At 34.7% G+C, this 17,903-nt stretch overlaps 1 protein-coding gene across 7 annotated transcripts in view; it reads right to left on the bottom strand.

Moving 5' to 3' along the window:
* LOC129237392 (ethanolamine kinase) overlaps positions 1 to 16,966 on the bottom strand; it is a 37,745-nt gene extending 20,779 nt beyond the window's left edge. Inside the window, exons 1-2 of one of the 7 annotated variants that reach the window (XM_054872109.1) lie at positions 16,569 to 16,966; positions 13,658 to 14,857 (exon numbers count right to left, since the gene is read on the bottom strand). In XM_054872109.1, the coding sequence (XP_054728084.1) occupies positions 13,658 to 14,023 (366 nt within the window). In that variant the 5' untranslated portion in view covers positions 14,024 to 14,857; positions 16,569 to 16,966. Of the gene's footprint in view, positions 1 to 13,657; positions 14,858 to 15,861; positions 15,934 to 16,568 lie in introns of those variants that run through there. The other 6 variants (XM_054872112.1, XM_054872108.1, XM_054872114.1 and 3 more) reach the window with 6 other exon arrangements.
* Between the last annotated feature and the right edge of the window lie 937 nt (positions 16,967 to 17,903).

Genomic DNA, 17,903 nt, shown 5'->3' with positions numbered 1-17,903 from the left:
CTTTCGACTACGCAGTAACATAGCTCATCAAATTTTTATAAAATAAGTGCAATTTTTAAGGTACTGAAAAATCGCGTGGATTTTTTTTTCTGACAGGATTTTGTATTGTATTCCACATAAAGATGAATTTCTTTTGAAAGAAAAAGCGCAAGCCCATTTGAACAAAAAAAAAATTAAAAATAATGAAGAGCAGTTTTGCACCTGACATATATCCAGAGGGTCCTTAGAAACAAATTCATAAGGAAGCATGTCTCCACTCATTTTTGGCTGGATTTCGGTACTATTTAGTGCGCTGGTGTTGGTTTACAAGTTGCCAAATTTCCAAATCGAGATTCTTTATCCGAGAATCCCCGGGATCGGCCTGTGTGTTCAGCAGTACCATGTCAAAAACAATAGGCAACATTTTTGTTACCATTTTATTCAAAGGCAAAAAATATTCTAAACAGAGCTTGAGATCGCTCTTAAAATATGCCACAAAAATATTTGCCATAAAATTGTACTAAAAGTCTCTTAAACAGCAAAGTTCAAAACTCAACTTTAACATCAAAAAAGCGTCGAAACAAAAATTATGTTTGAGGGTTAATTTCGTGAGTGTATATTGAAAAAATTACTGCGGTAAAATTTCATTATAAGCAAGTTACCGCCCCAAAAGCTCACTAAACAGTCAGGCAAAGTGAATACCTCTCGTATTTGTCAATTTATGTTTAGTACTCAGAGATTCAGGTTAGATAAAAATGGGTCCTCGAAGGTTATAATAAATTTTCACAAATTCGTTCATTCCCCTTGGCCACAATTTTAACACAAACCACTCAAGCAACAAAAGCGGAAATTTCAAACTTGTTTAATGAAATATCTTTTTTAAACATTTTGTTATCTACAATCTAAAAGGTCTAATCTTTGTAATCTAAAAAGTCTTCAATAAAATATTTTTATGATCCATAGACGCACTAGCTTCTGTTTAATTGCGTTTCAAATAAACATTCTTTATGAAATATTCATATATATGTGTTTTGAAAATTAAACTGTATAACAAAATCTTTGTTTTTTAATAGCAACTTTTAGCCAATTGAGTATGATAAAGGGTTACAAGGAGTATGTTTTTAGGTAGGGAGCGGGTCAAAGATACATACAAGGTGAAGTCCAAAATAAACAAGTCTGGCGTCATAAAAATGTTTTTGATGGCGCCATCTTTTTAATGAGTTAGTGCGTTGGAAGTTACATCCCTAGTTGACTTCCAGTGAAAGCTTGGTGACATTCGGTTCAGTGGAAGCGAAGTTGTTGCGTCTAAGCAGTCAGTATGTTTGTGTCATCGGTACAAAAAAGAGTTTCGAACAGAGAACTAATATCAAATTTTGTTTTCAAATCGGTAAATGATTACCGAAACATTTGAATTGATGAAAAAGTGTATGGCGATGATTGTCTATCTTGTGCCAGAGTTCATTAATGGTTTACACGTTTCAGAGATGGTTGTGAGGGCATAAAGAACAATGAACCTAATCAGTGATCACCGATAACTCCATTGAAATTGTTCGTAAATTTATCAAAAATAAACCAAAATCATCGTTGAAATTTATGGAATCGGAGTTGAATATCTCCAAAACATCGACTTATCGCATTTTAACTGATCATTGATCTCCACCCAAAAAAATCGCGTATGGAGAAGTGAAAAATCAAATCGATGCTCTTTGTTTTTACGATTCCAAGGGAAAACTAGCTGGCGCGTATTGCATGATAATGCACCATCTCATCGATCCACTCTTGTGACTGATTTTTTGACTAGAAATCACATTTTAACCATGAATCACTCACCGTATTCGCTTGATATAGCCCCTGTAATTTTGCTTATTCCAAAAATTGCATTTGGCCATGAAAGGAAAACGTTTTGCGTCCGTAGATGCCATCTAAAACGCTTGTACCGACATCCTGAAGGACATTCCGGTCAATAACCTGAAACACTTTTTCGCAAAGCTTTTAAATCGCGCAAAACAGTGTATCGAGGCCAGAGGGGACTATTTTGAATAAATAAACTCGAGGTTATTAGAAGAAAGCTCCTGTCGTTTCTATTTTAGTTCAGTCTTGTTTGTTTTGGACTTCACCTTGTACATATAGGTATGGGTCCTTATAAACTTGTTTTTGAAACGTGTTCCGTATTTTTCTAGAAAAGGGCTCCTCCCTTGAGATTTAAAGTATTCTAAGAAAATTATACACACCGTATACAATTGCTAATCATGTTTCATGCCTCGGATATTACGATCTCATGATTTTGAATGTCATTTCACCCTCATATGGGGCCAACTTTGACCTAACCTAAACAAATATGAAACGTAAAGTTGAAAAACAAAAAACTATGTATGCCAGATTTTATTCATTGGCTCCGTTTGCTTGCCAAAAATCATTGCCATAACCTTGCCTTTTTTTGTTTTTGTTATACAGTGATATAGATATAAAGCATTTGCGTGCATGACGGTCTTATCGGATACTTAAAATGGCTGTAATTAGATTAGTTATCTCAATTAGTTTTAAAATGTTTTCCTAATGCCTCGGCGCTAACCTTGCATGTGACAACGATTACCAGAACCTATCTAATGGGATTACAATTATTGCCGACTGTAAAAAATGTGTCGTGATTCCCCTGAACACAACCTCAGTCAAAATAACAGTCTATGCTCGCAACCACAAAAAATCGAAGTCAGCAAATAAGGTTTGTGCGCGTTGCAATTAGTGCCAGCTTCTCCAGTATTCAAACCATTGTAAAATAGCTGATATGTATATTAAAGAGAGAGAAAAAATAAAACAACTCTTTCGGAAATATTTTAGCAAGTGTTTTTTTTTACATGATAGCCACATTTTTCAAAAATTCTAGAGGTTTCCGGAATCTATTTTGTGTGCCTGCAACCTCTGGTGTGAGTAGGCTCTGGTCCGCCGTAAAGTCCTTGTCAAACCCCACGAAGCGCAATGACAGCGTGGCAATCATTTTTAGTGATTGAATTTCGTCGAACCCGAAGTGATACGCAAACTATTTAAGCCGACAAGTCATATTTCATCATTCGGTTGAGAAATCTAAGCGTCGTGCCACCAGAAAGTTGCACCAGTTTCAAGCAACAGTACTCCGCTTGCCTTCCCCAGCCATGAAGAGCAGGTGGCCTTCAGCAAAGCTAAAGCTTCCGAAGCCATTGGCCCCCACGTTGTCAATATGCTGATGTTGAAAATTTTGAGTCCGACAAGAAAAACTTTCATCACGAGGGTCTTCAACCTGTCGTTGGCCATTCTCATCATACATCAAAAACAAAGAAGTGGTTCCACTATTGAAACACATAAAATATTTCTCTCCTTCAGGCTCTTTAATAAATGCTAAAAGGTTCCTTTTAAAGGAATTTCTAATGCTAAGCGGTTAAGCGCTAAGACTATGGTCTTAAATTTAAAATGTTCTAAACTTTGTCTGGCCGGTATAAAAGGTTAGGTTAGGTTGGCCTGGCTGACTGAAAGCCATCATATAGACCTATTGGTCCTTAGTGGTACCAGATGGAGCTTGACCCTTACGTTTTCTTGTAGTAGGCTTCTTGTAATAAGACTGCGTCTTTTGGGAAGCTCTAACCCCGAAAACATTCTAACCTCCCATATTGTAGAGCTCCTAAACATTTGATTCGGGTTCTAGCTAATGCAGGGCAAGAACATAGAAGGTGTTCCAGAGTTTCCCTCTCTTCTAGTTCATTGCAAAATCTGCAGCTATCATTGTTCGCAATTCCCATCTTGAATGCGTGTGCCGCTAACAAATTGTGGCCTGTCAGCATACTTACGATAATTCTGCTTTCCTCTCTAGACAGGGCTAGTACGAATCTGGTGTATTTTTCTGCATTCTGTGTACACATGATTTTTGCGGTATTACAAGTGGCTAGATTATTCCACCTCCTGTCTATCCGTGTTTTCATAGTCGCAGCGATGTCATTGTATGCCGTATTTAAAGGTTTCAGTATGTCGTTTTCTTGTTCGAATTTTCTGTAAACAGAGCTTTTGGAAATCTCATCTACAATTTCGTTTCCTGCAATGCCCTTATGTCCGAGTACCCAATAGATGTGTAACCGTCTGTCTCTGGCTAGTCTCTCTATGGCTTCCCTAGTCCTAAGAACGTTTTTAGATGAAATTTCATATGAGTTTATTGCCGCTTGACTGTCCACGAAAATATTTATGTTGGAAGTGCTCGATGCCTTTGTTAGTGGCAGTGGTCAGGGGGCTTAATTGGCCGCCTGATGTCTAGCTCTGCGCAATAAACCCCTGCACCTACTCCGTCTATCATTTTCGAGCCGTCAGTAAATACATTAAGCGTATTGGGGCTAAGTTTCATTCCTCTTTTCCACCCCTTTTCTTTTATTGTTGTTCGGAATGTCTTGACCCATTTCATCATGTATTTCGGAGTCATATAATGAACATTAGTCCGATAACTCATACCAATTGAGATGTCGAAAGGTAAATTCACCCGTTGCGTTAAGATTTGAGGCAGATCTAGCTGATCGGTGGTAGGTTGAATATTCTTTCAGCGGTAGAAAAACTTTACACAAAAATTCATTCGTAACAATCCAAAAACAAGGAAATTGTGCATAGTGCGAGCAGAGGCCGAGAGATGCCTTATGACATTCCTTCAACGCAAACAGAAAAATCGCAAAACCAGAACAGGAAGAAGTTTTTTGCATCGTTTTGTTTTTTGTAAAAAAAAAGAAATTGGACTCTCACAACATAATTAATATAATTTAAACGGCCCCAGCCACGACTGTTTCGATTCTTGTGGTTTGACCTGCCTGGGCAGCACTTTCATTCTAACGAGTGAATCACCGTACGTCAAGACATCCGAGTATGTGCTTTATATTGAAGAAGTTTCTCAACATCGTTTGCAAAAAAAAATTTCAAAATTCAACGTTATTTGTGAGCGACTGCAAGCATCCACTTTATTGTATTGAAATAATAAAAGAAAACTGCATACTTAAAAAATTCCGATTAAAAAGTTTGAAATTATGATATTTTTTTGAGATTTCCATATGGTATTATTCCGATATGACCGATATGACCGCAAAGTAATTAGCTGATTCCGTGATTTATAATTTTACTCGTATATAGTAAATCTAAAATATATATAATATCTAAATCTAAAATGAGCCGAACACTGTACTGACACAATGGAGTGGCTCCCCCGCACTTTATTGTACTTTGCAAATTTGCATAAAAAAGCGATAAGTATGAAAAAAAATTGTTGCAAACATTTGAGATAAGGGTAAGTGAATATACATACACATATGGCCATTAAAATAAGTACGCTGCCGTTATCTATCGATTTCCTTCTGTGCCGCTCGAAAAAATTTAAAGCTATTATTGAAAGTTCCTTTCTTACAAATGGCACTACTGCTTCGTTGTGAATTTAAAAGACCCGTTACATTAAGCTGCGTTTTTGGTTGAACAGATTCGGTTATTTTCATAAAGTGTAATTTTGAGTGGCCACTTTGCATTTTAACTAATTAAGTGAAAAATATTGAATGCAGCGTAAGTAGTGAATTAGGGAGTTCATTTAATAATTAACATGAATGTCTTTCACAGGTGAGTCGTGTGTAGAATTGCACAATTGAGGACCGGAGGTTTGTTGATAATCTTCGAAAACAAAACAAAAATCGTAAAAATTTATCGCCGAGTCACTTGGACGGCTGCATGAGATAGAATCGGGCGCCGGAGCAGGGGTTTGCTCTAAATCAGCCAATTTATCTATTCCGTAAAACTGCCGAAGCGTTTTTCAGGCAGAAGGCTTTGCGATCCTGCAGGCATGCAGAGTGCGTAGGGCACGCAGGAGGGAGGAAAATATCAACATTTCAGTCAAACCGTGACGCCATGATGCAAAGCCAAAATGGTCAACTCCTGTACGGAAGAGATCAAATCTCATTCAACATTTCTCTGATCTGGGTTTTAGAACATAGGAATATGAAGGAAATGAAATTTCTAACGAGTTCGCCAGGAAGGGCTCGATTGAATCGGTCTCAGAGATCTCCTACCCGGTCACCGACATCCCCCCTGACTTTTGCTAAAGAGAAATTGCACAACTTATTTTCCAGAAAAACGCAGAAGAGCTCCATTTCTTTGCGTTCTATTTCGAAAATCTTTTGGCCCTGGTACAATAGATGCAAGACTCAGAAAGTCCTGGAGACACCACGCCACTCAATTTTCAAACGGAAAGGCTAGGTTTACCCTCTAACCCCTATTGCAGAAGCTGTAGGAATCTTTCAGAGAAGGAGACTGTTGAGACGGTCCAAAATTTTCCTTATAAATACCTTTAAGACCAAAAAAATCCACAGAACGGCACGGTGGCAAAAAGAAAACGACTTGCATTTCAAATAATGCAATTGCGACACTTGTCTGGAGGGATCTTTTCAAGTCATCAAAGGCCATTGCAACTGAAATCAAAAACGTGGTGTCAGCGAGAAATGTACGACGTTGATTGTACAGGATGAACCTACCAGACAGAAAAGCTCGTAAAGTCCCTCTGTTGAAACAAGCAAAGTTAAGGAAATTTGAGGAAAAATTTTGCTCAAGAGCACAAGTCAACAATGAAAAAATTGCTCGAACGAAAATACACTTATTTGGAAATGATGCTGGGCGAAATGTTAGACATTCTAAAGGACAAAAGTTCACCCCGTGGTTTACAAAAAACAAAAAACAGTCAAGCAGCAACGTAATGATTTGAGGATGCTTCTTTCTGTATGGAGGAGGCCTTTTTCACTTCATAACCAATAAAATGGATAAATTTATTTACACGGACATACTTCAAGAAGCAATGCTATCATTTAAGTGGCTTTTTATGTAAGATACATGAATGGTTTTCATTTATTTTTTTAAGTCAATGGTAGCAACCTTACGGACTAGATTTACAAGGAAAAAAAATAAGAAAAACTTAAGAACTGACATTAAATGGATAGTTTGTTTGACAAAAATAAGACTCAATAAGTGACTTAAGAGGGGAAGCTGGTCTAGAATTTTGAAAAAATCGAAAAATTTTTTTTTGTCTTAAAAGGTGCTTTAGGGTCTTAGAAATAATATACCAAATGAGGGATGCCAGCAAAAATGTCTAAATGCCCAAATTTTTCATTCGACGGCAGTGCCTCGCAGGTATGCCCCGAACGCTACTTACAACTTTAAACGCGTTTTTCTCGAAATCACTTTTTTTAAACTGGCCGAAGACATAACTCGAACAAATCTTTACCGATTCTTACGAAATTTTGACAATACATTCGAAATACCTTTTTCCAGAGACGTACGTAGGATTTTTTATTTATATTACATAGTTTCTTTTTTTAATCAACAATTTTATGTCGTTCTTTATAGTGAAAATTGTAACTTTTTGTTCAAACTCTTTCTGTTGTTATATAGAAACTAAAAAAATTTTATTTTTTGATCCAGGACAAAAATTAAGGAGTTTACGTCTTCGGCAATGGACCCACTAGAAAAAAAGGCGCCTTAGGAGAACTGCTGGACAGCGGCCATTTTGAAATTAATTCAGACGAAAAATTTTGTATTTGTACCATGAAAGCTATATTATTAAACCTATTTCACAGATTTTCGATTGATTCCTTTGTTGAGTCAAAATAAATTCATAAAATATGCCCATTTTTTGCGCTCTAGACCAGCTTCCCCCCTTAAATAGAGGCCTTGGTATCGTAAAATCAAGATCAAGACTTCTAGGAAGCCGATTAAACTATTGTTGTTGTTGTTGTAGCAGTAACTTTGCCCTGTCAGTGTAGTGTAATCACCCGCCGTCTTCGTTTAGCTCATCTAGCCCAGGAAACTTGCTGTTTCGACAGGTTGGGTCCAGAGGGAGAGGGTTATTAGATGAGTAGGTTTGACGGGGCATGTGAAAAGGTGGTTAGTGCCGTGCGGTATACCCTCACATGCCGGACATATATTGAGTAAGTCGGCATCGATTCTGGATAAATAGGAGTTTAGCCTGCTACAGTATCCAGAACGTAACTCTTCAAGTCCTCTTGTAAGAGGGGCGAATTTAAGGTAATTACATCCGAGAACTTCAACATAAAGTGGATTATAAGAGCGAAGTAAACCCGACCTAAACTCCATTGAAAACGTTTGAGTAGATTTCAAGAAGCGAATTGGGAAGGAAACATTTAAAAATAAGAAGAATCTATGGCAAAAAATCAAAGAACTATGGCTTTCCACTCACACAGAAAACTGCCGTAGATTTATCAATTCTATGCCAAATCGAATATAAAAAGGCATTAACATTCCTGATGGCCACAGTGGTTATTAATTAAACTTCGATAATTTAAACAGCATTTTTAATGAAATCACTAAGTTCTTTTTGTATCGTATCGATTTCTATTTCGTACCTACTTTAATGACCCCCTCAATATTTCCTTCTGTTCTCATTGCTACTAGTTTAAGTTTTGAATTATTTAAATATTGAATTATTTTTTATATTTGTTATATTGATCTATGAGATAAAAACCACATATAATTGAATATCTAATATTATTAATTTAAAATATTGGACTTTTCCATATGAACGTAGGGGTACCTATTTTAATGATCATATGTGTATGTGTGTGCAGAGCTTTGCGATGACGTCGAGCCTCTATCGCTTATTGTAAATTACGAGCATTTCATAAACTTTCAATTAAAGCTAATGTTAACTTTGCCATAGGATTTGAAGAATTTCGGCTCTACCAAATCGATACATCCGTAAAGCAGTCGGGGAAAGTAGGGTAGTTTTTGTCTAAACCACATGAAAACAATAAACAAAATCAACGAAGATTCACATGGCTATCGGTTCTATGCACCACAACTAACCCTAATGAAAAATATCAGTAAAAAGGAGACTCGTCATTGACTTTCATTTCACTTGTCAGTTGGCACTGCGCTACCAGAATGACAACCTAACATCCATTTCCACGACAGTAGGTCTAAGTTACTAAAACAACCCGGCTTTATATCCCACCAACGAATACTCGTATCACTTCAGCAACATTCGCCAAATATTTATTTTCCGCACTCGAATGCATTTTTCTTAACAGACACGTCATCAAGTGTTACAAGTGAGCGGCTCTATCTCATTGCACACCACTATGGGCTAATGAATTCAAAATTCAAAGCAGCCTGCTTTTTGCACATTTTAATGAGAAAACTACATATTTTCTTATTGCATTAATAAATTACAAAAGTAGGAATGTTGTGTGTACCTAAGTACTGCTAGTAAAGGAGAGAAATGAGAAAAATAATCACAAAATATTGGAATTGCATTATGTAATAACACAAAACAATCGCTATAATGCCTTTTATATGGCGAACATTTAGATGAAAGAAAATTTTCAATATCGAATGCAAAAAAATTGTCAAAAAGCAAAGCGATTTTCGAGTGACTTCAAACTTTCACTTTATTATGCTAAAATTGAATGGACTATAAAGTTTCATACCCAGAAGTTTTCTAAAGATTCTGTTGCAAAAATTTAAAAGCTTGGTGACAATTTTTTGGAAATTGGTTACATTTTTATGAATATTGTACAAAGTTAATACGGTTTTTGTTATGCAATAAAAAATTTACGAAAAAAAGTAACGTGAAAAATATTGCGAATTTTGTAAAAAGATAAAGTGACTTAATTGTGTGAGCACAAGTGTATGTACATCACCCTATAATAGCAGTTAGGAATACTAATGGGGACAGGGCTTAGGAGGATTGATGCGATCACAACACCGTGAATGCATCAAGACCATAATTGAATCGGACTGTTATAAAAATATTCCAATGTTCCAAAAAACAAATTTAATAAAAAAGAATAAACAAAAAAAATAAATTAAAAAAAAACACAAAGCAAAAAATAAATAAATAGAAAACAAAAAAAAAATAAATAAATAAATAGAAAACAAAAAAGATAAATAAATAGAAAACTAAAAAAAAAATAAATAAATAAATAGAAAACAAAAAAAATTTAAAACAATACAAAAACAAATTAAAAAAAAAAATAATAAATAAATAAATAAAAATTAAATAAATAAATAAAAATTAAAAAATAAATAAAAATAAACAAAAACTTTAAACATTTAAAAAAAAAATATTTATCACGTTCTTTGTTTGTTTGTGAAGAGCAATTAAAAGAGGAGAGGAAATAATAAATCAATCTTGGTATAAGTAAAAAAAAATACATAAAGGAATGGAATATATCGGGTGTTTCATTAGCTGCATGAGAGCTATCGATATCGATAACTATGGTTTGACAGCTAAGAATGGCAAACTGTGTTGACAAATTGATCAGTCACAAATCATTTAACGCCAGAACAAAGCTTCAAAATTGTGGACATTTACTTAAAAAAATCTTTTTGCGAAGTTCATACCTATGGCGAAATGTTGAAGAAGACGCAAAAATGTCGATTAGTCGGTATTCTCAATTTGTTTGGCCTTTTTCCTTCGACTACGTGGAAAATTTTACGTAAGGATCTTGGCTCACGTGCCTATAAAATACAGGTCGTGCAAAAATTTAAGCCAAGGGAGCATCGCTTGTGTTGCATTTTTGTTGATTGGGCTCATTTACATTTATTATTCAGATTCATTGGAAAAAGTAGTCAAAACTTGGACCAATCGAATTGACCATGCAACTCAGCTCTTAAGAAACACCCTTTACGTTCATTGCTGTTTCTTAGCAAGACGGTGCGCGCTCTTTACTCGTTTATCGATCTGTAAACAATTTATATTAAATTTATGGAAAAGTCCATTTTTCCAAAGGGAATTCAAAGTCGATGAACTGCTACAACAACAACAACCAAAAGTTACAAAAATATACTACGGCGCTGTTGTCGAAATATTTCGAAAAATTTAATATATTTACCATTTCGGCTTAAATTATGAAAGTATGTATCTTAAAAGCCGATAGTCCTAGCTACTAGTGCCTTTCATAATGCAATATAATTATGAAAATAATTTAAACATTTCTAAATATATGTATATTCTATATATTTCCCATAGAATCATGGCTATTTAACATATGATTACGTCTATAGAAGGAAACTCTCTTCCTCTAAACGATGTGTCAAAGCCATTGGGAGTAGAAGTGAGCCCATCAATCGAGAGAACGCACTTGAAAAACGAGGGGAAAGTTGTATACTGTAACAAAAAAAAACAAATCCCCGAAGTTGCTTATGGTACTCAGTCACCAACGTAAACGCAGGCGCGTGTCAGCTGACACGATGAAACTAATGAGAGCCCGATATAAATGAATTCTCACCACCGTTCCGTTCCGTTTTTTTTTTTTTGTCGGGACAACTAGCAAGTGCAGCACTCAGACATTAATTGAGTCCATTGTACTACACTTGGATTCCCTTTTAATTTTCTTTAAATCTACCCGATCTCCGAAGAAATCTGAGTAGATCTTGTGGTGCCAAGGAGCCAAGATGGTCGCTTCTTAACACATCAGTGCCAAAGACCTCAAACCTGATTCGAGCGAAGGCGGGGCAGACACACAGGAAGTGGTCCGCCGTCTCATCCTCCTCTTCACAAGCTGGGCAGAGTACACTGTCTGAGATGCCCAACCTTTCTATGTGCTTTGCTCACAGAAAGTGGCCCGTCATCAGTCCAACCAGCCGTCTGCACTTCCCTCTGCTTAATGACGGAAGGGTTTGCGACAGTCGATCGGACATGACAGGTAACATGAGTTTTGTCCATCTGCAGCCTCTCTCAGCCTGCCAAGCTCGCTTGTGGGTAGTAGTTACCCATTTGCTAACCGTGGCCGTGATGGCCGCAGAGGGGAGTGGCAAAGCGGGCTCTGGGCCAAAGAAGTTGGCCTCAGAGCCCATCTTAGCTAAGGAGTCAGAGGTCTCGTTACCCGCGATACCCACGTGTCCCGGGACCCATGTTAGCATCAGGCTATTATGTCTGCCGACATAGTTCAGCCTGGATTTACAGGACTTCACTACCCCTGATGTGGGGTAGTTTTGTTCCGTAGTATCGTAGATCGTTGTTTCACCGTGTCAGCTGATACGGGCGTAAGTTTACGTTGGTGAGTGTGAGCACTATTGAGCACACTATCTTAACGATTTCATATTTCGCTTTAAAAACATACAATTCCTTTCCCTATGAACCTATGTTAAGCCATGACCATAAATAATATCCATGACCCTTGCCAGCTCTTTGGTGCGAATCAGATATTTAAAACTTCCGTTTTCCTTCGTTGAATTGAGTCAGTGCTATTTATTTGTGATCGACATAAATATATATGTACATGCATATAAAGGACCACAGAATAAGAAATTTTTTAAATTGTCGCAGCTGAAATAACCAGTTCTTCACAAAAACGTTAAAATTTTTGCATATAATATATGAAAGTTTCATATGGAATTTATCTGCGCTGCTTTATTAGAAGCAGTTCAAAATTTAAAACCAAAAAATTTTGGGTTAGGAAAAAAAAATAAATATGAAAATTAAAAAAAAAGAATAATATATTAAATAAATACAAACAGCTTTAATAAAAAATAATAAAAAAAAAAATAATAAAAAAAATATAAAAATTTAAAAAAATATATAAAATAAATATAAAAATTAAAAAAATAAATAAATATAAAAAAACATAAATATAAAAATTAAAAAGAAATAAATATAAAAATTAAAAAAAAAAATTATAAAAATTAAAAAAATATATAAAATAAATATAAAAATTAAAAAAAAAATAATAAATGAATAAAAACAAATTTAATAAAAAATTAAAAAAAAAAAAACAAATTGTATCATCCCGCTGGGTATGCTTTAAGACAAAATTTAATATTTTTTTAATTTATTAAAGTTCATGACTTGTTCGCAAATAAAATTTCATTTCTAATACAAGCCCTATATTACTAACTTCCTGCTAGTTCCGTGCTTGCCTTGTATAGTAAAAAGGCAGCTAAAACTACTGTGTGTTGATGTGCACTATTTCTAAATATACACATGTACATACAGTGTAGCCGTAAATGTCGAAAACCTATAAATTGATAAGAGGGCTATACATTGATACACACACAAATATTTTATTCATACTGTTGGGAGACTGTGACGTTCATTGCACTAAGCAATATTAAAATGAACCCCACTAAGGTTTATGAAAAAATCCAATTAATCTATCACAATTACGGATGGTAATCGTATGAGCAAAAAAACCTTTCTTTATTCGGAAACAAAAATTATTAAAAGTTGTGTAACCAACAGTAATACGATGCCTAATCGTGGTACTTGAAGATAATCAAAGAAAACATTTATAATTAGAACTAACATATATTTATTACATAAATGTATGTATGTCTGCAGATATTTTTCAAATGTATATGTGAGTGACTAAATGGAAATTTCCGCGCCCTGTCATTATTAGTATAATGCAAATCTTTTCATGCATATGTACATATGTAAGTCAGTCAACAAGAAAAGTCACACTTCATTCAGAGAATTGTAGAGTATTAAAGTTAGAGTTTGGCATTGAACTAAGTAAATGACCTGTTATGCCCTGCTTTTGGCTATTATATTATACATATTATACATAAATATGTACTCGTATGTAGATAAGCGGTGCACTGCATAGTGTAAATTATATGGTGGGGAGTAATAAGCAACTGATTGATTTCAATTAAATATTGATAAAAAAATATGTTTAATAAATACCTTAAATTGCACATGACTGAGTTTCCAGTGTGGTCGTATAACTTTGAGTATCTCTTTGGCACCGCTGATAACGTCCTCGCCAATGTGAATGGGTACAAAAACTGGAGTCACAATTGCCTCACTGCCGTTGGTGCCGTTCGAACTAGCGTTTTGCTGTTGCTTACAGTTCAATGCACCGTTCAAAGCGCCATTTGAGGTATGCAACTTTTGATCAACACCGCTAGCGCCAACAATACCAACACCAACACCGGCTCCTATTGCTGTTGCCGACGACCTACCATTGAGCGCTACTTTCGGATGTAAAACACTGCCAGTCGTTGCTGTGGTGTTCTCCTTGTAGCAATTGAATTTTGTTTCTGTGCCCATACTACTTTGTAGGCCTTGTGAATTATTAGAAATTTAGGTACTTAGTATTGTTAATTTGGTGGCTATTAATATTTTTCCCCCTTTTTAGTTGTTCTGAACAACAATTTGCAGTATTTATAATACTATTTCTTATAACTATTGATCCACTTATCTGTAAGACCCAAAGACAGTGGAATGTCTCTTCAAGTTATTTTTCTGTGTGTATTTGGCACTTTTTCTCGCACATTTATTTTAATGTTAACATTTATTACATTTATTTTATTATTTTGGTTTTATTAACTTTTTTTATAATCTTTAAGATTTTCCTGTTTCTTACATCCACTGATTTTGATTTTACCTTTGTTTATTTATTTTTCAAATTTAACACTTTTTCTTTCCTTGACGTTTTGCGCTTTCGTTTATTTTTACGGCTGATTGAACAGCTGCAACTTTTTGCTCTTTCGATACACTTTGCGTTCTCTGCTGCCGGTCGCTCCGTGGAGAAGCGTTTCTCCTCCTTCTCCCTTTTGGCTTTGCACTGATCAGCTGTTTTTTGCTTCTTTTTTTCCTCACGCAATTCTCTTTTAAAAATGTCTACCTTTGCTCTGACACGCTTTGAGCGCGCTTATTTAACTGAAGTTCTTCAAGTGTAGTGGCACTATATTTCCAGATATATGCTTGCTTTTGTATGAATCTATAAGTAGTATGTTTGCTTTTGTTTAATTTTTATTTCCAGATTCCTTCACCCAGTATAAGCTCGTTGTTGTGGTCTGCTGGACAATACGTTACTTTGTTGTTCCTGCTTGTACGGTAGTCAGTGTGACCAGATGCTTAACAAAAAATGAGCTAAATTGACTTAAAAAAGGATAGAAAATGTTATAATTATACTCATCAATTAAGGGTAGCTATCAGGATATAGGTTTGGATAACTTCCATTTTAAGCAACGAGCTAACAATATTTATTTTAAATATATTTCTTAGCTCTATTTCCCAATTTTCATAGCACTAAGAATTCCTTCTACCTCAACATTATTGTGTGGTAATACCAAACTAAACACCAATTTTAGGTAGGTAAGTAAAATGGTTGAAGTACCAGTCTGGCACTCCTCAAGTAGCACTAAAGCGCCGTTTTGATACCATTATGATAACTCCAACAGGTAGTTTACTAGTACAGAAAACGAGTTTCAATTTAATGAATTTTGAAATTATTAAGCTTTCAATAAAGGCCTATGGGAAAGGTCACTTTTACCTATTGATACGAAAAAGGAACAGAATCCTCGAGATGTACACAGCTTGATTATAATAGAAAAACCAAATTATTTTAATTAGGAAAATAGGTTTGCAGGATTAGCTCTATTTTTTTAAATTATTCGTTCATTTTTTAAACATTACCATACGTACCCCGCATGACATTACAAGAAATACTTGAATTTGTGACGTAATGTACTTATAACGAGAAGTGTCAAAGTAATGAAAAAAAAACCGGCACGAAGTTAGAACTAAATATCAAGCACAAAAATAAATATTTAATCTAGCCTTGAAACGGTTAACCTGGCCACACTAATGACGGTCTCCCCCAATATGATTTTAAGAGTGTTTCCGTACCCATTTGCAAAAGGTAAATGAGACTGAAAAGCGAGATTTAATTTTGTTAGTACGAAAAACAACGTTTATTCGCCTTTAATTTCACATAAGAAGGTGGTTAGTTACAAATGTGTACACCTGCATTTAAATTTGCTTGTTGTTCACAACCGTGACGACAGTACATAAAAAACAAAACAAAAAAAGGAAGAATGCGCAAAGGTAAGAGGAAAACCATTAATATAAAATAAATCGTTTTATTTAATTTATATACTGACGCAAGTCAATTGTCAAATTCGCCAAAAATAAAGTAACGGCTTTCGGAAAGCGCAAACTTCTGTATTCTCTACATCGTGCAGCGAACAGAAGTTGCCTTTTTCTTTGTAAACAGTTTTTCTAAAAAAATTTTTTTTGAATTGCGAGTTATGAGTTATGTTATTAATTATGTTATTATGTACCCTGTATTTATTAAGGTATTTACTAATGTATGTATGTATTATATTATCAAAGAAATTTTATATTTCTAATAACATAATTAATAACATAACTCATAACTTGCGCATAGGCATGAAATGTTACACTCTGCTTAATTGTCAGGTAATTAATAAAGCGCACGAAAAGTGACGAAAAACATTTTTTGATTTCATGGATATAAAGTGTACCAGGTAGGATTGGCATTCGTTTTCACTACGCAGTACTTGGGAGTTATACAGTAATGTTTTTTCTTCGTTCAAAAATGAAAATAAAGAAACTTGCGTATATAAAGCTGACGCGCTTCTCATTTAACTATTTAAATAGAAAGAAGTTAACAAAGGAAAAGTGTATAAACGTAAGCTGCACAAGGCGTAAATCACTCATATCCATATTTTTAGCTTTTTGGATTTGCGTATGCCATGAAAACTTGCCAGTTTTGCTTTTTTGAATATTTTTGTTTATGTTTTTCTCTTTGAGAGCGCATTGTGTCGAATTCTCGAAATTTTATTACCGGCTAATTCTTATTGGAAAAGTACGTGAACAGAACTTCTATTTTTATCGATTTTTCACGCAATGCATTTCGTTACCGATTTTCACCTCTCCCTTTTACACAGCGCTCTTTCACTTCCTATTCTTTGCACAAAATGTTCAAACACGAATTTTTCTTGCACTTTATGAGTGAAATCCACTTTGGAAAATTATTTTAAGATCCGTTTATTAAACTTAGTTCCAATTGCAATTCCTTTGTTTCTAAAGTATGAGTTTTTATGTGAGATAATAATTCGAAAAAATTGAAATTTTTAGCACTTTGATATCATATACAATCACTCTCGGCAATATCTCTGAGTAAACTGATGGCGAAATTAACGACGAACGCATATTTTATACGTAAACGTAGAATTTTTTTTGTTGAGCTGACTTTTGGAGCGCACTCACAGACATCAGCTGCTCTTTCGTATTATTTTTGTTTTTTATTTTTTACTGTTTGCTTTTGCTGTTTATATAGTGCTGCCATTGCTAAGTTTGCATAAATATACATTATCATTTATCATTTTATAAACATATATGGTTTATATTTTCCTATGAATAACGGCATACAATAAATATATTCATATATAAAGGGAAAAAATTTGTAAATTTTCTGAATTCAATTAATATATTTTCAATAAGTGTAACCTGCGAGCACGGCTTTATTAAAAAAAATCAATTTACGTAGATTTCTCCGGCCACAAGTTATTGCAAACTTTATGGTTTACCTTGGTAATATTTTATTTAACAGTTGACCAAATATACGGGCTTATGTTGGTGAATCAGTGCAATATCAATGCTACCGAATTCATAGGAGGCGACTTTGATAGAACAACAACAGCGTTTATATGTATTTTAATTTTGCAAATTCGTGGTTTGTATGCTAAAATTTCGATAGGAGTGTAGACAAACAAGCAAGGCAAAATCAACGAAGTAGGGTACTTTGACATTCAGAACAAAAAATTGTAAAACAAAAACAAATGAGTTGCTATACTGCAGCAAGAATTATAAAGCAATAGATTGGGCCTTCCGAATTCGACACGGCGAGTCCATCAATAAACAAAAAAATTAAGGGTAATCACTTGTGTGTGAAGAAGAAGAGTAGCCGAAAGCATGACAGATGCCAAACAGAAAAAATTATACGCACACACATATCCTTTTTTGCCACGATGTTTTCCGCAAGAAAACGTAAAGAACTGCATATTGAGGCTCTATATTAATTTATTTCACAATTTAACACACGGCACTTCGTTTTCATTAGTTTGTTTAGTTTAAATTCTGAAATCACAATATTAACAAGTCATACACTGAATATTTA

Source organism: Anastrepha obliqua, chromosome 2 (assembly GCF_027943255.1).
Source record: "Anastrepha obliqua isolate idAnaObli1 chromosome 2, idAnaObli1_1.0, whole genome shotgun sequence".
Taxonomy (NCBI): domain Eukaryota; kingdom Metazoa; phylum Arthropoda; class Insecta; order Diptera; family Tephritidae; genus Anastrepha; species Anastrepha obliqua.
The sequence above is the reverse complement of the archived record's forward strand: the minus strand, read 5'-3'. Positions and strand labels throughout refer to the sequence as shown.